This window comes from Heterodontus francisci, chromosome 45 (genome assembly GCF_036365525.1).
Source record: "Heterodontus francisci isolate sHetFra1 chromosome 45, sHetFra1.hap1, whole genome shotgun sequence".
Taxonomy (NCBI): domain Eukaryota; kingdom Metazoa; phylum Chordata; class Chondrichthyes; order Heterodontiformes; family Heterodontidae; genus Heterodontus; species Heterodontus francisci.
Genome location: NC_090415.1, coordinates 2,234,073 through 2,257,872, shown reverse-complemented (window position 1 = coordinate 2,257,872; position 23,800 = coordinate 2,234,073). Strand labels below are relative to the sequence as shown.

At 57.0% G+C, this 23,800-nt stretch overlaps 2 protein-coding genes across 4 annotated transcripts; one reads left to right on the top strand and one right to left on the bottom strand.

Moving 5' to 3' along the window:
* Positions 1-1,262: 1,262 nt before the first annotated feature.
* On the bottom strand, positions 1,263-3,933 carry LOC137356196 (cytochrome c oxidase subunit 6B1-like). Its single transcript, XM_068022050.1, has 4 exons — positions 3,863-3,933; positions 2,814-2,934; positions 1,948-2,048; positions 1,263-1,529 (listed from the first exon to the last, which is right to left on the bottom strand). The coding sequence occupies exons 2-4, from the start codon at positions 2,917-2,919 to the stop codon at positions 1,476-1,478; spliced, it is 261 nt and encodes an 86-aa protein (XP_067878151.1). The 5' UTR covers positions 2,920-2,934; positions 3,863-3,933; the 3' UTR covers positions 1,263-1,475.
* Positions 3,934-5,475: 1,542 nt separating this feature from the next.
* On the top strand, positions 5,476-21,897 carry rasip1 (Ras interacting protein 1). 3 transcript variants are annotated; one of them, XM_068021988.1, is made up of 11 exons: positions 5,476-5,592; positions 6,700-7,303; positions 12,711-13,024; positions 13,737-14,405; positions 14,958-14,995; positions 16,123-16,286; positions 16,399-16,514; positions 17,698-17,938; positions 19,527-19,699; positions 20,650-20,797; positions 21,231-21,897. In XM_068021988.1, exons 1-11 carry the CDS (start codon positions 5,569-5,571, stop codon positions 21,410-21,412), a joined length of 2,673 nt encoding a protein of 890 aa, XP_067878089.1. In that variant the 5' UTR covers positions 5,476-5,568; the 3' UTR covers positions 21,413-21,897. The 3 variants fall into 3 exon arrangements, with proteins under 3 accessions (XP_067878089.1, XP_067878088.1, XP_067878090.1); XM_068021987.1 differs by having other exon boundaries at positions 16,384-16,514; XM_068021989.1 differs by lacking the exons at positions 17,698-17,938; positions 19,527-19,699; positions 20,650-20,797; positions 21,231-21,897 and having other exon boundaries at positions 16,384-17,686.
* Positions 21,898-23,800: the final 1,903 nt, after the last annotated feature.

Genomic DNA, 23,800 nt, shown 5'->3' with positions numbered 1-23,800 from the left:
TATCCGGACAAATGTGAGGTAATACATTTTGGAAGGTCTAATACAGGTGGGAAGTATACAGTAAATGGCAGAACCCTTAGGAGTATTGACAGGCAGAGAGATCTGGGCGTACAGGTCCACAGGTCACTGAAAGTGGCAACGCAGGTGGATAAGGTAGTCAAGAAGGCATACGGCATGCTTGCCTTCATCGGTCAGGGCATAGAGTATAAAAATAGGCAAGTCATGTTGCAGCTGTACAGAACCTTAGTTCGGCCACACTTAGAACATTGCGTGCAATTCTGGTCGCCACACTACCAGAAGGACGTGGAGGCTTTGGAGAGGGTACAGAGGAAGTTTACCAGGATGTTGCCTGGTCTGGAGGGCATTAGCTATGAGGAGAGGTTGGAAAAACTCGGATTGTTTTCACTGGAACGACGGAGGTGGAGGGGCGACATGATAGAGGTTTACAAAGTTATGAGCGGCATGGACAGAGTGGATAGTCAGAAGCTTTTTCCCCCCCAAGGGTGGAAGAGTCAGTTACTAGGGGACAGAGGTTTAAGGTGAGAGGGGCAAAGTTTAGAGGGGATGTGCCGAGGCAAGTTCTTTACACAGAGGGTGGTGAGTGCCTGCAACTTGCTGCCAGGGGAGGTGGTGGAAGCAGATACGATAGCAACGTTTAAGAGACATCTTAAATACACGAATAGGAAGGGAATAGAGGGATACGGACCCCGGAAGTGCAGAAGGTGTTAGTTTAGGCAGGCATCAAGATCGGCGCAGGCTTGGAGGGCCGAATGGCCTGTTCCTATGCTGTACTGTTCTTTGTTGTGTTGGCCCGGATTATGGAGATCTAGCCAGCGAACTGGGTCTCGCTGCTGGAGGAGGGAGCTCCCCACAGCCACAGCTTGTACCTTTCAAAGTCAGGAAAGATAACAGTCAGATGCTAATGACAGCTCTGAACTGGCTTCAGTAGAATGGGGGGGCTGATAACTCCAGGAACTATGAATGAGAAGCATACTCATTGAAATGTCCAACATTCAGTGGGGGGGTGGAAACAGCCGTGAGGGGCTGAGTTAGCTGCCTCCTGTTCCTGTATAAGTCTCGGGGATGAATTTACCTCCTCTCTGTAACCGCAGAATCAATTCTGCAGAGGATCAAACTCACTCCTTTGAAGCTGGAGAAAGGGGGTGGGATTGGCCTGTTCCAAGTAGCTCTGCAGCGTGAGCATTTTTTTGACCCGCCCTCCGCACCAGAGTCAGGAAACACAGCAGAGCAGGCCGGTTAGGTTCACTGTACAACGGGCTGCCCAGGAGCCTTTATTTTTCAATGTAACAGACGAAGCAGAGACAGACCCACAGAGCTGATCAGGCTCGAGAGGTTGTAGGGGGGGGTGAGGGAGGGCAGGCTTCTCCCAGCTTTGCCATGTCCCTCCTGGAGGTGGGGAGCGAAGAACATTTGTGGGAAATACTGTCGCCCCTTCAGCTGGTGGAACCGACTGGTCAAATCTTTCCAGGGAAGGTTCCCGAATCGCGCTGGTCATCCCACTTGTTTATCTGCGGTGGGAGAGAGGACAAAAGAATTAGGAGAGACGACTGCAGTGAAAGCCACACATGCTTGTAAAAACTGACTGCCTGGTTCTCAAACACCTCCAGGGGCCCTCCCTTTACATCCACGGCACAGGATGCCAGAGGGAGGGGAGATAAAGGAGGGGATAGTCACTGGGTGCACTCTACATTTCCCAGGACACAAACTCCCCCGCTCAGAGCCTCCCAATGCAAAGAGGGCAAAACAGAACGAGCGTCTGCCTCTCTGCCCAACACCTTTTAACAGTGCAGCACTCCCTCAGTACTGGCACCGGGGAGTGTCGGCCTGGTTTATGGAGCTCAAATCTCTCACAGGACCCCGGAACGCGTCTGGTTGAGATCTCCGAAAAGCCCACTTTTGAACACTTGGGAGTAGACACCTCCTTACCCAAGACATGGGGCAAAGGGACTTGTAGACTTTGTGGTACCACTCGCACAGGGAGACGTCCTTCCCACTCGCCGACAAGGCTTTCTGACATCTGTGGTAATCTGCAGAGAGACTACGGTTAGTTGATGACCTGTTACCCCACCAGTACCACTCCCAGTGTCGTCACTTCAAATACATCTCTGTGATTTGCTGTGACCCATTCTCTGTGGTCGTGAGTGCCACATTCTCCCCACTCTCTGGGAGAAGACGTTTCTCCCGAGTTTCCCCCCACGGGATTTATAAGTGATTATCTTATATTGACGGTCCCCTAGTTCCAGTCTCGCCCCCGAGCGGAATCATCTTCTCTACGTCGACCCTATCGAAGCCCCTTCATAATCTTCAAGACCCTCTATCAGGTCACCCCTCAGCCTTCTCAATCTTCCGTGATCTGGTATAGTCGGTGAATTTTTGTTTCGCATCTTCTCTCCAGTGTCTTAATCGCCTTTGGTAAATGGAGGCTGGGAACATGGAGAAGGTGCATGCATGCATATTTTTTTAAAAAAAAGTCAGATATAAAAAAAAAGTTTAAAAAGGCTAAAAGGAAGGCTGACTTTTTATATCCAGGACTGGATACACTAGGGGTTTAGAAATCAGGCCGAGAGACAGCAGACACCAGCTCGATTAATCCAACGATCGTTTTAGATCTGAGCACAGCCTCGCTCGAGCCCAACGCACCCACGAGACGTTGCAGATTACTGAAGAAGCCGCCCAGCCTTCCGGCTTCAGAAAGGTGGGGGGGGGGGGGGGGGCGAACTGTTGAGCTGCCTTGCACTGTGTCCCTCCGTCCTTGTCCAAACCCACCTCCCCGCCCTCGCCCTCACCCTCACCCAGGTAGTTTTGGAAGCAGTTCCGTGTCTGGTTGGTGTTCGGAAACCGGGCGTCGAACGGCGCCGTCTTGTAGGTCTTAATCCGCTCGTGGATTGTTGTTGCCATGCTGGACGTGGAAACCTGCAGGGAGAGGGATGAGGGAGAGGCAGGAGTTAGGGGACAGCCTTCACAGGAGAGAGAGAGAGCGCGAGAGAGGCAGAGAGGAAATTCCCAAGCTTAGGGAATCCCAGGGCAGCTGAAGGCATAACCGCCAGTGGCCGAAGTGATGGGAATCGGGGGGGGGGATACGCGAGAGATCGAAACCCACGCACCCGCCCTGGCCCCCTTTATGCTCAGCAAGATCCCACACAAACAAACAGAGGCAGACAAGGCCACGGGATCTTACGACCCCCCCCACCCCACCCCACCCCACCCCGGCGCCCTCTCTCTCCCTCCCTTAACACGCCACAGGCACTATTCCACCCCCTTTTTAACGCCGACACCCAGTGGGCCATTTCATGCACAGCAAGATCCCAGAGAACAGAGAGAGAGAGGCCCACACAGGAACCCAGTGGGCCACTTCGTCGCGCAGCAAGATCCCGCAGCAGCACAGCCAGAACCAAGAAAGAGGCGACAAGTCTCCGAATCCTTCCCCTCACCGCGCCCACGCCGTAGACACAACCCCCCCCATCCACCCCTTTACACTGACATTTGCAACCCAGGGAGGGAGGGGGGGGGGGGGAAGAACCACGATCAGCACAGCAAGATCCCACAACAGCAAGAGACAGAAAAGGCACACAGACACAGAGTCAGGCAAAAAAAATATATAGAAAGACAAGCTTGACTAGAGGTGACCAGGCCCCTCCCCAACGCACCATGTGACCCACCCACGTGACCCATCCACCCACCCCCCTCCCCAAAATGACTTCCAGTTCACATAAGCACCCCTCCCTTCCCCCCATGTCGGGGTGATCAACCCCCTCTTTCCTCCCCAACCCCCTCTCATTTCAGCCGGCTGTAGGCCGCAGGCGGCCGCGGCGGAGCCCAACGCACCAACCAACCAACCCACCCTACAATCGCCCGCTGCCGACTGACAGCAGCAGCGGCGGAGCGGCCTTATATAGGCGCCGCGCGCGCGGCATCATGGGGAACCAGCGCGGCCCCGCCCCCTTTCAAATTCCGGTCAATATTAAATCCTCATCTCTGCTTTTTCATCCTTTACTTTAACCGACTTCCAAAATCATCCTATCGCAAATAATACCAAAATAATAATTTTAAAAACACCTTTACTCGATCAATTTGAAGGCTTGACCGTTGGAAAGCCGCTGACGTCATGCATCATGTGACCACACCTACCCCCCCCCCCCCCCCACAAACCCCGCGGTAAATAAATCCTTATAACCCCTCGCATCTTTATTTACGTTTTCCTCCATCGAAATAACTTGTAAATCATTACACGATAATTATTGTTAAAGAAAAAGGCAGAAAAAAACCCTTTGTTTTCAATCAGCTGCCGACGCTCGCGACCGTTAAAATGATGACGTCACGCATCATGTGACCGCCATTCAAATTTTTGTTTTCAACTTTAATGATTAAAAATTAATTCTTTCCCCATTGCGAATATTTCTCTCCCCCCGGGAAATTTACTTCATATAATAATCGATATTAAAACAAGAAAAAAAACCCCGTCATTGGGCCCATTTTAAGGACTTGACGGTTGACAATGCGTGACGTCACGAACATGCGCCCGCCATTCTTTTTGGCCAAGTTGGCCTATTTTTCCTCAATCTTCAACCCCTTTTCCGCTTTATTCCTCCACCCCCCCCCCCGCCCCCCCCCCCCCCCCCCCCCCCGCCGCCCCCACAACCCCTTCGAGCCACCTCACCTCCTCGCACGGTCAAGAATATGACATTGAAACCAGAACATGGCCGCCTTTCCCCGGCGAAACAGTCCGGACGATTGGCCGCTCAAAGTCGATGATGTCATACAAGGCCGACAACAACAACCTGCGTCTACGTAGCCCCTCTCAGGGAGGCAAGCGTCCCCCCCCCAGCGCCCCCCCCCCCCCCCCCCCCACAAGGCTGGCCGCCATGCGGGGCGGGTGGGATATATGGGAGACGGTCGACAAGGTGCACAGCAGCGACTTGCCAAGGCTCCTTCGGCAGCCCCTCCCAAACCCCGCGGCCCCCGCCGCCTGGCGGCGCGTCCGCGGGGGGACACCGGCGCCCAGTCGGGAGAAGGAGGCGCCAGAAGGAGGCGGGGCTGAGACGGGACGACACCGTGCGTCCTGCGGCCGCAGCTGGAGACTTGGGCGGACGCGGGATGAGAGAGGAGGAGGAGTGGGGGGGGGGGGGGGTGGGGGAGGGAGGTTTGGGGCGGGTAGCAGTTGGTTGAAATGTAACATGCCCGACATTTGCAGAAAGCTTCCTTCCAGAGTCTGACGTGAGCTGATTGACCTGGGAGGCGGCAGGAAAAAGCTGAGAGGAAACAGGACTCTGAGACAAAGGCGAGGCTAATTATAGAGCGGAGGGTATTAAAGCCAGCCTCAGTATTCAGACATAGAGAAGACGGCAACAGCGAGAGACAGACAGACAGAGAGAGAAACTTTTGTCTCAGGAGACGGGGGGGGTGGGCGGGGGTCTTTCTCCTGGGTGCCGAGGCCATGTTTTCGGACAGCCGCAGCGATGCCGGGACCCCCAGGTTTGGAAAGCTGCACATCCCCTTCGGACTGTGGATCAATTCTCCCAAAAAACACTTCGTGAAACTCGGGAAGAGATGGCCCAGCGCGGGATCGGTCAAGTACGTGGCAGGGCAATCCGCCGTGGGATCCGGCAGGACGGGAGGGAAGAGGTTTATGGAGTGAGAGAGAGAGAAAAAACGGAGGGGGTGGGGCGGGGGAGGGAAGAAGAGAGAGAGAGAGACGGAAAGAGACAGAGAAGATAACTGAGAGACACACACACACAGAGGGAGATGGGGAGGGACAGAGAGAAACAAAGGGAGAGAGACAGAGAAACAAACAGAGAGAGAGAGACAGAGACACAGAGAGAGATAGAGTGAGAAAGAGTGAAAGAGAGACTGAGAGAAACAGAGAGGCAGAAAGAGAGAGAGAGACAGACAGAGAGACAGAGACAAAGACAGAGAGAACGAGGGAGAGAGACAGAGAGAGAGACAGAGGGAGAGAGAGACAGAGAGAGAGACAGACAGAGATAGAGACAGAGAGAGAGACAGAGACAGAGAGAGACAGAGAAAGAGAGACAGAGAGAGAGAGAGACAGAGAGAGAGAGCGACAGAGAGAGAGACAAGAGAGAGAGAGACAGAGAAAGAGACAGACAGAGAGAGGAACAGAGAGACAGAGAGAGAGACAGAGAGAGGAACAGAGAGACAGAGTGAGAGAGAGACAGAGAGAGGACAGAGAGAGAGAGACAGAGAGAGAGAGAGAGAGAGACAAAGAGAGAGAGAGACAGAGAAAGAGAGAGACAGAGAAAGAGAGAGACAAAGAGAGAGAGACTGAGAGTGAGAGACAAAGAGAGAGAGAGACAGAGAAAGAGACAGACAGAGAGAGGGACAGAGAGGAGAGACAGAGAGAGAACAGAGAGACAGAGTGAGAGAGAGACAGAGAGAGGCAGAGAGAGAGAGACAGAGAGAGAGAGAGAGCGACAGAGAGAGAGAGAGACAAAGAGAGAGAGAGACAGAGAAAGAGAGAGACAGAGAAAGAGAGAGACAAAGAGAGAGAGACTGAGAGTGAGAGACAGAGAGAGGAACAGAGAGACAGAGAGAGAGAGCGAGACAGAGAGAGAGACAGAGATAGGGAGAGAGAGAGAGAGAGAGAGAAAGAGAAAGAGTGAAACGGAGAGATGGAAGCGAAATCTTTGTTCTCAAACCTTCTCCCCTTCGACGCCTTCGCAGGTCGACCAGCTCGGAGACCGGCAGCCGCACCAGCGAGACGGTGGAGCTGCGCCCGCCGGGACGGGCGCGCCCGCACCGGAGCAAGCGGGGTCTCGCAGATCTTCGGCCGCGCCCCGCTGGGGCAGCGAGCGCAAGCTGGCCGAGGGGGGGCTCGTCCGGGAGGCGGCGGAGGAGGAGCGCCCGGAGTCCGGGAGGCGGGGGGCGGCCGAGGTGGAGGAGGAGGGCGAGGAGGAGCTCTCCGTGCAGCCCGGCGCCCCCGGGGTGCTCAAGATCTTTGGCGACCGGATCAGCGCGGGCGCTAACTACAAGAGCGTGCTGGCCACCGCCCGCTCGAGCGCCGGAGGGCTGGTAAAGGAGGTGCTCGCCCGCTACTCAATGTGCCAGGAGCAGCCCGCCAACTTCCTGCTCTGCGACGTGGTGGGCCGGGTCGACGGGCCGGCCGGCAGCTGGCAGACCCAGTGCCTGCGGGTGGTGGGCGACTCGGAGAGGCCGCTGGTCCTCCAGGAGATGTGGCGCCCCCGCAGGGGGTTCTCCCGCCGCTTTGAGATCCGTCGCAGGGAGGACGTGCGGAGGATGGAGGAGCACGAGGACACGGTGACGGAAGGTGGGTGCCCGGCTGCTCCCCGAGACCCTCCTCCGCGCCCCACCCCACCTCTCCGACGCCTCCAAACCCGGGGTGGGGGTGGGGGGGTAGTGGGGACCTGATAGCTCTCCGAGAGACCAACACAGGCCCACAGTGCGAGGGCACACTCCACCCTCTCCCCCTATCCCTCAATCCCCACACACTCCCCCAATCCCTCACTCCCCACGCACTCCCCCTATCCCTCACTCCCCACCCTATCCCTCTCTCCCCACCCTCTCCCCCTATCCCTCAATCCCCACGCACTCCCCCATCCCTCAATCCCCACGCACTCCCCCTATCCCTCACTCCCCACCCTATCGCTCACTCCCCACCCTCTCCCCCTATCCCTCAATCCCCACGCACTCCCCCTATCCCTCACTCCCCACCCTATCGCTCACTCCCCACCCTCTCCCCCTATCCCTCACTCCCCACCCTCTCCCCCCTATCCCTCACACTCCACCCTCTCCCCCTATCCCTCAATCCCCACACACTCCCCAATCCCTCTCTCCCCACCCTCTCCCCCTATCCCTCACTCCCCACCCTCTCCCCTATCCCTCACTCCCCACCCTCTCCCCCTATCCCTCACTCCCCACCCTATCGCTCACTCCCCACCCTCTCCCCCTATCCCTCACTCCCCACCCTATCCTCTCTCCCCACCCTCTCCCCCATCCCTCTCTCCCCCACCCTCTCCCCCTATCCCTCACTCCCCACCCTATCCCTCTCTCCCCACCCTCTCCCCCTATCCCTCTCTCCCCACCCTCTCCCCCTATCCCTCACTCCCCACCCTATCCCTCTCTCCCCACCCTCTCCCCCTATCCCTCACTCCCCACCCTCTCCCCCTATCCCTCAATCCCCACCCTCTCCCCCTATCCCTCTCTCCCCACCCTCTCCCCCTATCCCTCAATCCCCACCCTCTCCCCCCTATCCCTCTCTCCCCACCCTCTCCCCCCTATCCCTCAATCCCCACCCTCTCCCCCTATCCTCACTCCCCACCTTCTCCCCCTATCCTTCTCTCCCCACCCTCTCCCCCTATCCCTCACTCCCCACCCTCTCCCCCTATCCCTCAATCCCCCACCCTATCGCTCACTCCTCACCCTCTCCCCCTATCCCCTCACTCCCCACCCTATCCCTCTCTCCCCACCCTCTCCCCCTATCCCTCACTCCCCACCCTCTCCCCCTATCCCTCACTCCCCACCCTCTCCCCCTATCCCTCAATCCCCACCCTCTCCCCCTATCGCTCACTTCCCCACCCTCTCCCCCTATCCCTCACTCCCCACCCTCTCCCCCTATCCCTCACTCCCCACCCTATCGCTCACTCCCCACCCTCTCCCCCTATCCCTCACTCCCCACCCTATCCCTCTCTCCCCACCCTCTCCCCCAATCCCTCAATCACCACCCTCTCCCCCTATCGCTCACTCTCCACCCTCTCCCCCTATCCCTCACTCCCCACCCTATCCCTCACTCCCCACCCTCTCCCCCTAACCCTCACTCCCCACCCTCTCCCCCTATCCCTCAATCCCCACCCTCTCCCTCTCTCCCCACCCTCTCCCCCTATCCCTCACTCTCCACCCTCTCCCCCTATCCCTCACTCCCCACCCTATCCCTCACTCCCCACCCTCTCCCCCTATCCCTCACTCTCCACCCTCTCCCCCTATCCCTCACTCTCCACCTTCTCCCCCTATCCCTCTCTCCCCACCCTCTCCCCCTATCCCTCACACTCCACCCTCTCCCCCTATCCCTCAATCCCCACGCACTCCCCCTATCCCTCACTCCCCACCCTCTCCCCCATCCCTCTCTCCCCACCCTCTCCCCCTATCCCTCACTCCCCACCCTCTCCCCCTATCCCTCACTCCCCACCCTCTCCCCTATCCCTCAATCCCCACCCTCTCCCCCTATCGCTCACATCCCCACCCTCTCCCCCTATCCCTCACTCCCCACCCTCTCCCCCTATCCCTCACTCCCCACCCTATCGCTCACTCCCCACCCTCTCCCCCTATCCCTCACTCCCCACCCTCTCCCCCAATCCCTCAATCCCCACCCTCTCCCCCTATCGCTCACTCTCCACCCTCTCCCCCTATCCCTCACTCCCCACCCTATCGCTCACTCCCCACCCTCTCCCCCTATCCCTCACTCCCCACCCTCTCCCCCTATCCCTCACTCCCCACCCTATCGCTCACTCCCCACCCTCTCCCCCTATCCCTCAGTCCCCACCCTCTCCCCCAATCCCTCACTCCCCACCCTCTCCCCCTATCCCTCTCTCCCCACCCTCTCCCCCAATCCCTCAATCCCCACCCTCTCCCCCTATCGCTCACTCTCCACCCTCTCCCCCTATCCCTCACTCCCCACCCTATCCCTCACTCCCCACCCTCTCCCCCTAACCCTCACTCCCCACCCTCTCCCCCTATCCCTCAATCCCCCCTCTCCCTCTCTCCCCACCTATCCCTCACTCCCCACCCTCTCCCCCTATCCCTCACTCTCCACCTCTCCCCCTATCCCTCACTCTCCACCTTCTCCCCCTATCCCTCTCTCCCCACCCCTCTCCCCCTATCCCTCACTCACCACCCTCTCCCCCTATCTCTCTCTCCCCACCCTCTCCCCCTATCCCTCACACTCCACCCTCTCCCCCTATCCCTCAATCCCCACGCACTCCCCCTATCCCTCACTCCCCACCCTCTCCCCCATCCCTCTCTCCCCACCCTCTCCCCCTATCCCTCACACTCCACCCTCTACCCCTATCCCTCAATCCCCACGCACTCCCCCTATCCCTCACTCCCCACCCTCTCCCCCTATTCCTCTCTCCCCACCCTCTCCCCCTATCCCTCACTCCCCACCCTCTCCCCCTATCCCTCACTCCCCACCCTCTCCCCCTATCCCTCAATCCCCACCCTCTCCCCCTATCCCTCAGTCCCCACCCTATCCCTCAATCCCCACCCTCTCCCCCATCCCTCACTCCCCACCCTCTCCCCCTATCCCTCAATTCCCACCCTCTCCCCCTATCCCTCACACTCCACCCTCTCCCCCTATCCCTCAATCCCCACGCACTCCCCCTATCCCTCTATCCCCACCCTCTCCCCCTATCCCTCACACTCCACCCTCTCCCCCTATCCCTCAATCCCCACGCACTCCCCCTATCCCTCACTCCCCACCTACCCACCTTCTCCCCATATCCCTCACTCCCCACCTACCCACCTTCTCCTCATATCCTCACTCCCCACCTACGCACCTTCTCTACGTATCCCTCACTTCCCACCTACCCACCTTCTCCCCATATCCCTCACTCTCCACCTACCCACCTTCTCCCCATATCCCTCACTCCCCAGCTTTACCCCATATCCCTCACTCTCCACCTACCCACCTTCTCCCCTATTCCTCCCCACCTACCCATCTTCTCCCCATATCCCTCACTCCCCACCTACCCACCTTCTCCCCATATCCCTCACTCACCACTGACCCACCTTCTCCCCATATCCCTCACTCCCCACCTACCCACCTTCTTCCGGTATCCCTCACTCCCCAGCTTTACCCCATATCCCTCACTCCCCACCTACCCACGTTTTCCCCTATCCCTCACTCCCCGGCTTTATCCCATATCCCTCACTCCCCACCTACCCACCTTCTCCCCATATCCCTCAGTCCCCACCTCCCCACCTTCTCCCCGTATCCCTCACTCCCCACCTACCCACCTTCTCCCCGTATCCCTCACTCCCCACCTACCCACCTTCTCCCCGTATCCCTCACTCCCCACCTACCCACCTTCTCCCCGTATCCCTCACTCCCCAACTACCCACCTTCTCCCCGTATCCCTCACTCCCCACCTACCCACCTTCTTCCCATATTTTTCACTCCCCACCTACCCACCTTCTCCCCGTATCCCTCACTCCCCAACTACCCACCTTCTCCCCGTATCCCTCACTCCCCACCTTCTCCCCATATCCCTCACTCCCCACCTACCCACCTTCTCCCCATATCCCTCACTCCCCACCTCCCCACCTTCTCCCCATATCCCTCACTCCCCACCTACCCACCTTCTCCCCATATCCCTCACTCCCCACCTACCCACCTTCTCCCCATATCCCTCACTCCCCACCTACCCACCTTCTCCCCATATCCCCCACTCCCCACCTCCCCACCTTCTCCCCATATCCCTCACTCCCCACCTACCCACCTTCTCCCCATATCCCTCACTCCCCACCTACCCACCTTCTGCCCATATTTTTCACTCCCCACCTACCCACCTTCTCCCGATATCCCTCACTCCCCACCTACCCACCTTCTCCCCATATCCCTCACTCCCCACCTACCCACCTTCTTCCCATATTTTTCACTCCCCACCTACCCACCTTCTCCCCATATCCCTCACTCCCCACCTACCCACCTTCTCCCCATATCCCTCACTCCCCACCTACCCACCTTCTGCCCATATTTTTCACTCCCCATCTACCCACCTTCTCCCCATATCCGTCAATTCCCAGCTTCTCCCTATATTCTTCACTCACCACCAACCCACCTGCTCCCCGTATCCCTCACTTCCCACCTATCCACAATGTCAGGGCAGGGTGTCAGGGCAGAGAGAGCGTGGGTGGGTGGTTTGGGAGAAACGTATGGTAAAGGGGGAAAGTGGGATCCTGGGAGAGAGTGGTGTGGGAGAGAGAGGGGAGAGAGATTGCGTTGGAGAGAGAGAGAGAAGGTATGAAAGAGAGAGAGCGCAGGAGAGAGAGAGAGAACGTGTAATAGAGAATGGGAGAGAGAGGGACCATGTTTTAGAGTGCGAATGGGAGAAAGAGTGCATGCGGGAGAGGGAGAAGGTGTGACAGAGTGAGGGAGAGAGAGTGAGAGAAAGGGCACAGGAGAGAGAGATGGACGTTATAAAAGAGAGGAGTGGAGAGAGAGAGAGCGCGGGAGAGAGAGAAGGTGTCCTAGGGAAAGGAGGGGAGAGAGAGTGTTGGAGAGAGAGATGGTGTGATAGAGAGAGGCGGGGAGAGAGAGAAGGTGTGAAAGAGAGAGGAGGGGAGAGAGAGAGCGTGTGGGAGAGAGAGACGGTGTGATGGAGAGAGGAGTGGAGGGAGAGAGAGACGTAGTGAAAGAGAGAGGAGGGGAGAGAGAGAGAGACGGTGTGATAAAGAGAGGAGAGGAGAGAGAGAACGCGTGGGAGAGGGTGAAGGTGTGATAGAGAGAGGAGGGGAAAGAGAGCGCGGGAGAGAGAGAGAGAGAGACGGTGTGATAAAGAGAGGAGGGAAGAGAGAGAGTGGGAGAGAGTGTGGGCGATGAAGATATCCCTCCTGAGCTGGGTGGCAGCCTCTCTCTCACCACACCCCCCAGGCCCTCAGACACCACCGACTAACGCCGTGTGCCTCTTTTTCCTCCCCGGTCTCTCTCTCGCTCCACAAAGGAATCAACGCACAGGCTCGGAAGCTGCAACGAAGCCGTGCCCGTGTCTCAACGGGAGAGAAGGCATCGCAGGGAGGCAGCGCGACTCTGCGACGGAGCATCAGCGAGGCAAACCTCAGTGAGCAGCGCAAGAGGGACCGAAAGTGCATCAAGAGTGTGCTGGTCCTGGAGGGCGGCGGGGAGGGGCAGACGGAAAACACGGATGCCGACAGCCATGCCCGGCAGCGGGCCTACGAGGAGATGGCCCAGACGCTCATCCGGCCCCCCGCCGATCTCCCCTACTTCCTCCTCCTGCAAGGCTACGATGACAAGAAGGTGAGGAGCTCCCTCGACACTGCCCCCCATCAAACACTCCCAGGACAGATACAGCACAGGGTTTGCTGCTGCCTAATTGGAGGTGCTGAGTGCTGGTTGCAGCAACGAGGTTAAAAAAAAACGGGGGGTTAGATACAGAGTAAAGCTCCCTCTACACTGTCCCCCATCAAACACTCCCAGGACAGGTACAGCATGGGGGGTTAGATACAGAGTAAAGCTCCCTCTACACTGTCCCCCATCAAACACTCCCCAGGACAGGTACAGCATGGAAGGGGGTTTAGATACAGAGTAAAGCTCCCTCTACACTGTCCCCATCAAACACTCCCAGGACAGATACAGCACAGGGTTTGCTGCTGCCTAATTGAAGGTGCTGAGTGCTGGTTGCAGCAACGAGGTTAAAAAAAAATGGGGGGTTAGATACAGAGTAAAGCTCCCTCTGCACTGTCCCCCATCAAACACTCCCCAGGACAGGTACAGCACGGGGGTTAGATACAGAGTAAAGCTCCCTCTACACTGTCCCCCCTCAAACACTCCCAGGACAGGTACAGCACGGGGGGTTAGATACAGAGTAAAGCTCCCTCTGCACTGTCCCCCATCAAACACTCCCAGGACAGGTACAGCACGGGGGGTTAGATACAGAGTAAAGCTCCCTCTACACTGTCCCCCATCAAACCGACACTGAACGCTGTTGCTTCTATTCTCCCCCCTGCAGGACCTGGTGCTCCATCTGATGGCTGGCAGCAAGCACATCTTCGGACGAACGAGACGGGGAGGCCCGGGAGGCGGGGAGGCGGTGGATACCTCCCTGTGCGCGCCGGACATCCTGCCCCGGCACTGCTGTGTGAGGCGGGTCGAGAGGCCGGGCCGGCGGCCAGCGGCCCAGGTGCAGGCCTACCCGGGGGCCCGTCTCACCCGCAACGGGGGGCTGCTGCTCGGGGAGGCGGAGCTGCTCCCCGGCGACCTGCTGGGCCTGGGTGACCACTACCTGCTCATGTACAAGGAGCCCCGTGCGCCCTCGGCCCCGCCCTCCTGGCTGCCTGCCTCCCCCCTCGCTGGGGGCGGGGCCGCCCGCCTGCGCGAGGCCTTCGCCTGCCTCCTCTGCGGCCGGGCCCTACAGGAGGGCCAGGAGGCCTTCGGGGCCTACCTGAGCAGCCGGGAGCCGCTGCTGCGCTTCCGGCCTGAGGAAGGGGAGGAAGGGCCGCTGCTGGCGGAGATCGTGGCCCGGGCGGCGGGCGGCGCGGATGGGGCCGAGGACCACTTCAAGCTGGCACCGGCCTACCTCTTCGCCATCTGCCTCCAGTATTCGGTCAGCGCCTTGGAGCCCAGTCACCTGCCTATCCTGCTCCTGAGAATGTCCAACCTTATCAAGAAAGTGACCTGGGTGAGTAGGCCACACTTCGGGGATCGGCCCTGTCCGGGGTGGGGGGTGGGGGGGGGGTGGGGGGAGGCCCATGCAGCCCCCTCACTCAGACCTTTCCCACCCCCTGCCCATCGCACTGCATCATTTAATAATGGGCCAGCCTCCCTTGGCCGTTCCCACGCTCGAGTGTCATCCTGAGGTCAAGGGCGGGAGGGAGGTTATTTGGCCTGGGGTAGAATTCCATCTCCCTCTTAAAGTGAGGCCCAGTGCCCGTTTGTAACAGCAACCGCCCACCTGAGCACGCCGCGTTGCCACGCAGCCGGACCCTGAGAAGATATCAAAAGAAGTGCGGAAAGACACTCGGCTGCTTCCCCTCCGAACCAGAAGAGGCCTGTTTTTCCAGCATCCCGCCCGCCTGTCGGGATGGCAGCCTGACACGCAGTAATTAGACTCCGAGTGACCTCAGGACGCGCCCACTCACGGGCAGCGCGACCCCAGACCCTCCCAGAGGCCTGCCCACCGCGAGCATCGACACACCGGAGGTCCGCTAACCCCTTTCTGTTGCCTTTGTAGGAGAAGATTGAAGAGATTCGCGACAAGCAGCCAGAACAGTAAGGCCCCATTTACAACTCTTAACATTGGGCCAGAGACTGCAAACAACGGCTTCCTGCATTTGTCTAGCACCTTTAACATTGTAACATGTCCCCAAGGCCCCTCCCGGGAGTGATTATCAAACACAATTCGACCCTGAGCCACGTCTTAAAGGAGGGGAGAGAGAGAGAGGCGGAGAGGTTCGGGGAGGGAATTCCAGAGCTCGGGCCCCCCCAGGGACAGCTGAAGGCACGACTGGGATCGGAGGAGGGCAGAGATCTCAGAGGGTTGTCGGGGCAGGAGGAGGTTACAGAGATAGGGAGGCAGGAGGGGGGAGAGCAAGGGGCCATGGAGGGATTTGAACAGGAGGATGAGATTGTAAAATCAAGGCGTTGCTGGAATTTGGAGCCAGTGTAGGGGAGGAGGGTGCGAGGGGTGAACGGGACTCGGTGCGAGTTAGGACACGGGGGCAGCAGGAGTTTCGGATGAGCTCAAGTCCTAGAGTATATACATCTCCCTCCGACAGTGCAGCACTCCCTCAGTACTGACACCGGGGGAGTGTCAGCCTTGATTATGGAGATCAAGTCCTAGAGTATATACATCTCCTCCGACAGTGCAGCACTCCCTCAGTACTGACACCGGGGGAGTGTCGGCCTGGATTATGGAGATCAAGTCCTAGAGTATATACATCTCCCTCCGACAGTGCAGCACTCCCTCAGTACTGACACCGGGGGAGTGTCGGCCTGGATTATGGAGATCAAGTCCTAGAGTATATACATCTCCCTCCGACAGTGCAGCACTCCCTCAGTACTGACACCGGGGGAGTGTCGGCCTGGATTATGGAGATCAAGTCCTAGAGTATATACATCTCCCTCTGACAGTGCAGCACTCCCTCAGTACTGACACCGGGGGAGTGTCGGCCTGGATTATGGAGATCAAGTCCTAGAGTATATACATCTCCCTCTGACAGTGCAGCACTCCCTCAGTACTGACACCGGGGGAGTGTCGGCCTGGATTATGGAGATCAAGTCCTAGAGTATATATGTCTGTGTTCAGGGATACAGGAGTTTGTTGGGTTACCAGGGGATTACACTCACTGTTGTGGTCTTCCAGTTAACCCACACCCACCCCCGCCTTCTGTCCGCAGGCAGTCACAGGACAGCGAACAGCCCCCAGTGCGCGCATTGGAGGACGTGACCTCTGACCTTCAGCCCCTCATGTTCTGGATGTCCAACTCCATCGAGCTGCTGAACTTTGCCCAGAAGAAGGTAACAGAGATGGAAGCAGTGTGGGAGTGCGCACAGGCCGATGGTAAGTGAATGGGCAGGGTGGAGGTGTGGGGTTGGTCGGCTCGGACTCTTGCGTTGGTGCAGTGACGGTTTCTCCCCGTGTGATATCCCTCTGCCAGCTCCTCTTCCCGCAGGTTTCTCATCTGACCCCGCGCAGTCCACGGACTTTGAATCGTGTGAGGAGGCGATGGCCGTTTTGGACGAGGTCATCATGTACACCTTTCAGCAGTGTGTGTACTACCTCACCAAGGCTAGTGACCGCATGTTATCTCATCACTACATGTGTAGCACGTCATCAGGATGCTCATTTCATTATCACTACCTCATGAGGATGTGTATTATCTCATCGAAATGTGTATTGCATCATCATTACCTCATCAGGATGTGTATTACCTCATCAGGATGTGTATTACCTCATCATTACCTCATCAGGATGTGTATTGCATCATCATTACCTCATCCAGATGTGTATTGCATCATCATTGCCTCATCAGGATGTGTATTACCTCATCATTACCTAATCAGGATGGGTATTGCATCATCATTACCTCATCAGGATGTGTATTGCCTCATCATTACCTCATCTGCCTGTGTATTACCTCATCATTACCTCATCCGGATGTGTATTGCCTCATCATTACCTCATCCGGATGTGTATTGCCTCATCATTACCTCATCAGGATGTGGAGTCCATCATTATTACCTCATGGGATGTGTATTACATCATCAGTACATTATAAGGATGTGTGTTACCTCATCAATATGTACATTACATCATTGATATATGTATTACATTATCAGCATGTGTATTACCTGTTCAATATGTGTATTACCTCATTGGTATGTGGATTACATCATCAATATGTGTATTGCATGATTTCTATGTGTATTGCATCATCAAAATATATGCTACATCATCGATCTGTGTATTACCTCACCGGTATTACATCTATTGCATCACCGACATGTGCATCACATCACTGTTATGTGTATTACATCATCACTAATACAAGCCGACAGTAAAGCAGGAGATTTCCGACGCCCCCCCCCCCGGCACCCCGGGCGACTTGGCGTCCTCCGCGGACGGAGAGAGAGAGAGCGACCCAGTTCATGTTCCAGGTCGATGGCCCTGTGGTCAGATCTTGGATGTACTGTCATATAGCGTGACCGCCATCTTAATTCTCCGTCACTCCCCCCCCTCTCCCTCCCCCCCCCCCCCCACTGTACCTGCTCGGGATGTGTAACATCTCCACCATGTCCCTGTTCTGACAAGACGCTCACCCTGAAACGTCAACTCTCTCTCTCTCTCTCTCTCTCTCTCTCTCTCCGCGGAGGCTGCCAGTCCCGCTGAGTCCCCCTGTCGCCCGCAGGTCCAGAGTGACGTCAAGCTAATGTTGCCCGCTTGTGTATCCACCCCCCCCCCACAATTACAGACGCTCTACTCGGCCCTCCCCGGCTTGCTGGACACCAACCCCTTCGCGTCAAATACCAACCCGGCCGATGTCCAGGATCTCAGCGGGATGCCCGAGGGCGTGCGGGACATCCTGGCAATTTACCAGACGACCTACGACCTCAGCCAGCAGTACCTGGTGCACCCTGACCTCGTCTCCCAGATGTTCGGCTACCTCTTTTTCTTCTCCAACGCCTCCGTCTTCAACACTTTGATGGAAAGGGGTGAGATGCCCTTCATTGAAGGGTCTCCCTCCGTCAGGGACCCCTTTTAAAGAGGGAGTCTCTCTGCTCCCGTGCTGGGTCCAGTCGCTCTGCCGGCTTCCTGGCTGAGATTCCCAATCTCTCTGATCGTCAGGAAATGTCCAGTTTCCTTCATCCTCTCGTTTAGGATTTGGAGACGTTGGACATTGCGGTAGCACAGAGCTGGGTCCTAGTGCCTGGGTAATTTATATCTGAGCAGGAGGGAACTGTCAACAGATATGTGTTTGAGTGTATATGTGTGTGTGAGAGAGAGAGAGTGTGTGAGTGTGTGTGTGTGTGTGTGTGTGTGTGTGTTTGTGAGTGTGTCTGAGTGTGTGAGCATGTATATGTGTTTGTGCTGTGTGTTCGAGTGTATGTCTTTGAGTGTGTATGTGTGTGTGTGAGAGTGTGTGACAGAGTGAGTCTGTGTGTGTGTGTGATTGTGTGCGTTTGTGTGTTTCAGTGTGTGTCTGTGTGTGTGAGTCTCTGTCAGTGTGTGTGTGGAAGTCTGTGTAGTATGTGGGGAGAGAGCGGGGCAGTGGGATTAGTTTTGGGATTGATACAGGGCTATGGGGAGAGAGCGGGGCAGTGGGATTAGTTTGGGGATTGATATAGGGCTATGGGGAGAGAGCGGGGCAGTGGGATTAGTTTGGGGATTGATCCAGGGCTATGGGGAGAGAGCGGGGCAGTGGGATTAGTTTGGGGATTGATACAGGGCTGTGGGGAGAGAGCGGGGCAGTGGTATAAGTTTGGGGATTGATATAGGGCTATGGGGAGAGAGCGGGGCAGTGGGATTAGTTTGGGGATTGATACAGGGCTATGGGGAGAGAGTGGGGCAGTGGGATTAGTTTGGGGATTGATACAGGGCTATGGGGAGTGAGCGGGGCAGTGGAATTAGTTTGGGGATTGATACAGGGCTATGGGGAGAGAGCGGGGCAGTGGGATTAGTTTGGGGATTGATACAGGGCTATGGGGAGAGAGTGGGGCAGTGGGATTAGTTTGTGATTGATACAGGGCTATGGGGAGAGAGCGGGGCGGTGGGATTAGTTTGGGGATTGATACAGGGCTATGGGGAGAGAGTGGGGCAGTGGGATTAGTTTGGGGATTGATACAGGGCTATGTGGAGAGAGTGGGGCAGTGGGATTAGTTTGGGATTGATACAGGGCTATGTGGAGAGAGTGGGGCAGTGGGATTAGTTTGGGATTGATACAGGGCTATGGGGAGAGAGCGGGGCAGTGGGATTAGTTTGGGAATTGATACAGGGCTCTGGGGAGAGAGTAAAACACCCTCCTCCTGTTCAAGTGATGCTCCGAGCTTTTACGGGCCTCGATGCAGTTCATTCCTCATGAGGGTGCCAGGAGAGCAGGGTTGGGGGGGGGGGGGCTATTCGACTGTGTGTGGCGTCGCATCCTGTTCCCGAATGCAACAAGAAGATGGGGATGGAGTGGGGGGGCGGGGGGGTCGGGTGAGGATATGAAACGAGGACTGAGACTGTCCACTTGAAACTCTCTCTCTCTCTCTCTCTCCCCCCCACCCCCAACCTGCCCTGGCCTCCTGTCCTCTTTCCCAGGCGATGGCGCCTCATTCTACCAGTGGTCGCGGGCCGTGCAGATCCGCACCAACCTGGACCTGATCCTGGACTGGCTGCAAGGGGTCGGCCTCGGGGACATTGCAGCCGAGTACTTCCGCAAGCTGTCCACTGTTGTCAACCTACTCTGTATCCCCAAGACCAACCTGCTGAAGGTGACCAAAGAGGTGGGGGGGGGGGCGGGCAGGGGGGTGGTGAGGGGTAAGGGGGGGGGGGGAGTAAATGGGGGTATGGGAGATATGTGAGAGTATGGGAGGGAAGGGGGTAAGTGGGGGTAAGAGGGAAGTGAGGGGTTAAGGTGGAATGGGTGGGTACATAAGGGGTAAGAGGGTGCGAGGGGTGGTAAGTGGGGCAAAGTGGGGATAAGAAGGTGTAATGGGGTAAGGGCGTAATCGGGCTAAGAGGGGGTCAGGGTGTAGTCGGGGTATTGGGGTGTAATGAGGGCAAAGGTTGTATTGGGGAAGAGGGGATAAGGGGGTTTAATGGGGTAAGATGGGGTCAGGGGGTGTGATGGGGTAAGGGAGTGTATTGGGTAAGGAGTGTAATGGGGTGTAATCGGGGTAATGGGGGGTAAGGGAGTGTAATGAGGTGTAAGAAGGGGTAGGGGGTGTAATGGGGGTAAAGAGGTGCAATGGGGTAAAAGGGGGTGTAATGGGAGTAAGAGGGGGTAAGGGGGTGTGATAGGGTAAGAGGGGGCAAGATGTTGTAATGGGGGTAAGAGGGGGTGTAATGGGGGGAAGAAGGGTAAAGGGGTGTAATGGGGCAAGAGGGGGTAATGGGCTTATAATGGGGTTAAGAGGGAGTATTGGAGGTGTAATGGGGGTAAGAGGGTGTACGGGGGTGTAATGGGGGTAAAAGGGGGTGTAATGGGGGTGAGAGGGTGTGTTGCAGGTAAGGGGTGTTATGGGGGTATAATGGGCATAAGAGGGGATAAGGGGGTGTAGTGGGGGTAGGGGGTGAAAGGGAGTAATGGGGTGCAATGGGGTAAGAGGGGCAAGGGGGTGTAATGGGGGTAAAAGGGGGGTAAGTTGCTGGGAAGGAGGGGGGTAAATGACGCTCTCCCTGGTCCTGACCCCCACTGCTTCTCCCCCCTCTCTCCCTCCAGATGAGTTGGGCCTCCCTCCAGGAAGATCACTCGGCCCTGAGCCCCACTCAGCTCACTCACGTCCTGAAGAACTACCATCTGGGGCCAGGCCGCCCTCGGCCCCTCGCCTGGGAGGCGACGCCCACCCAGGGTGACCAGCTGCAGAAAGGTATGGAGCTGGGGTAGGGGAGGAGGGGGGGGAGGGGCTGGTGGTGGAGGACCCCCATAGCTCACAAACACCCGCATCGATACCCATTACCCCCCACTCCCCTCCCCTCATCCTCTCCCCTCCCTCTCCCTCTCCCTTCCTCCCCTCCCGGAGCAGGGAACCGGCACTGAGCTGCAAACTCGACCGGGTCCTCGAAACGTGGGCGCGGGTGTCTGGGTCGGCTATTCGCCTCCGGGGGGGCTTCGCATGCGGTTCCTCGGCCATCCACAACCCCCCCCCACCGCCCCTCCTAAAAGAGGAAACCCCGGTGACGAACGCGCGCGAAATATCGGCTATTCGACTGCGGGTGGCTTTGCGGCCAGCTTCCAAGAAGCCATTAACTGCCTGGTCTCTCTCTCTCTCTCTCTCTCACTCCCCCCCTCCACCGCTGCAGGTGAAATCTTCGCCAGCTTCACGGACCACCCGCCCCTCATCCTGCCCTCGGAGAACTTCCGCCTGTGCCTGTCGCAGCCCGTGCCCTCCGAGTCCTTCTACGGGCACCTGCAGCACCTGCGGACCTACCTGTGGGAGCGCGAGAAGCAGAGGCTGCCAGCCAACCAGAGGACGCCGCATTGAGGACCATCCTGTCTCACCCTCGCCTGGAGGACCTCCGAGAAGGGAAGAGGAGGGGGCTCGCGGGGAGGGAACGAGGGATCTGCGGCCGAAGATGGACCTGTCCTGTACCAAACCCGCCCCTTCCCTCCCCTCCGGCACTTCCCCGCACGCACCCCCGGCATCCCTTCCCAACCCAAGAGGTCCCATTCGCCACACTTGATGCCCAGGCCGGCTGTTCGACTGTGAGGGGCATCACCTGACATTGCAAAAACACACACCCCGCCTTCGACATTTGATCCCTGTGTCCTCGAGGGTCAGCTCCTCAAACTCGCTCCGCCTCGCACGCAGTGAATAAACCCCAGGTTGAACAGCTGCGTCGTGAAGTGTGCCCGATTGACATCGGACCCAGAACCTGCCTCCACTCAACAGCTGCCCCCCCCCCCCCCCACCCTCAACCTCCCCGTAACAGGATCGGGAAAATGTGCTATTTTTAATAAACACAGTCGTTGGTGAAAGCGCCTTGTCTGTCTTTCATTGCCCGTCTCACTCGCTTCGGGGGAATGAATGCTGGGCTAGCACAGGAAGAGGGGCAGAGTGGCAGCGACAGGTCGGAGAGTTTCGGGGAGGGGGCTGCATGTCAACCCGTCGGAGGAGAGGCCGATTGCGGGGGCGGGGGGGGGGGAAAGAGTGCTCGGTGGAAACTGAGGACGACGTGGGCAACAGCGGACCTAAATACATCCGAAACTCCTGCTGTGCCCTAACTCGCCCCTCGCCCTCACCCACAGTGCTCGCTGACCTACACTGGTTCCCAGTGCGGCAACGCCCCGACTCTCCTGTTCAAATCCCTCCATGGGCCCTCTCAGAAAGGGAGAGAGAGACAGACAGTGAATTGGTTTTGAGCTCAGGAGCTTTGGCAAACAATTAAATCTTAACCATTCTACAACACATCGCCATGAGTCAAAGCAGAGCAGATACGGCACGGGGTTAGATACACAGTGGGGGGTGGGCGGACCGGTGAGATTATTCCAGAAAGATAAAGCCACTGAAATTTATCTTACCATTAATCAAAAGCAACAAAAAAGCTGCATTTTTTTTGTGAAGAAGCTGTAAATGGGAAGATTAATCTATCGACTTACTTTCTCGTCACAATGTTGGACACTGATTTAGTCAGTTACCTGGCGTTTCTTTTCTTTTTGCTTGCACAAGTTGTCAGTGTCGGTCTGTGATGCGGAGTATTCCGGATAGATGTCCGAATGTCTGGGAGTGATCTTGGCCACACCCGCACCCTCTCCCTGCCCACGCTGTCTCTCTTCCCCCGCTCTCTCTCTCTGACCATCTCTCTCTGTCCCCCTATCCATCTCTCTCTCTCTCTCTGTTCCCTTTTCCCACACTCTCAGCCCTTTCTCTCTGAATCTCCCTCTCTCTGTGCCCCTCTCTCTCTGTCCCCCTTTCCCCCTCTGCCCCTCTCTCTCTGACAGTTCAAGATAGCAGGAACACTCAGCAGATGGTCAAAAGCTCCCTCTACACTGTCCCCATCAAACACTCCCCAGGACAGGTACAGTACGGGGGGTTAGATACAGAGTAAAGCTCCCTCTACACTGTCCCCATCAAACACTCCCAGGACAGGTACAGTACGGGGGGGTTAGATACAGAGTAAAGCTCCCTCTACACTGTCCCCATCAAACACTCCCAGGACATACAGGTTAATCTGCTCTCAATCTCACCACCACACATTTGTGTTCAACTAATTCTTGCTGTAATTCTCCTCAATCACTCTCCTGCAGTGAACAATCTTGAGGAGTCAGTTCTTGTCACATTGCACCCTGGGTCATCTCCTCTCCAGTATTGCACCCACCTCTGGGTAATCTGCCCAGCACCACGACTGCCTTGTGTGAAAGGAGGTTCAGATACCAGCAGTATCAGCAGAGAGAGAGACAGAAAAAGAGAGATATCTACACAGAGAGAGAGCCAGAGAGAGCGAGAGAGACTGAGAGAGAGACTGAGAGGGAGACTGAGAGGGAGACTGAGAGGGAGACTGAGAGGGAGAGAGACTGAGACAGGGAGAGTGAGAGAGAGAGAAACAGAGAGTCAGAGAGAGAAAGAGTTAGAGAGACAGATAGACAGAGAGAGACGGAGACACAGAATGAGGGACAGGGAAAGAGAGAGACAAAGAAATAGAGACAGAGGGAGAGAGTGACAGAGACAGAAACAGTCAGAGAGAGAGAAAGACACACTGAAAGAGACAGAGATAGAAACAGAGACATGGAGAGAGAGAGACTGAGACAGAGAGACGGAGAGAGAGAAACAGAGAGAGAGAGAGCAAAAGAGAGAGGCAGTTAGAGAGAGACAAGAGAGACAGAGAAGTAAAGACAGAGGGAGAGAGTGACAGAGACAGAGTCAGAGAGAGAG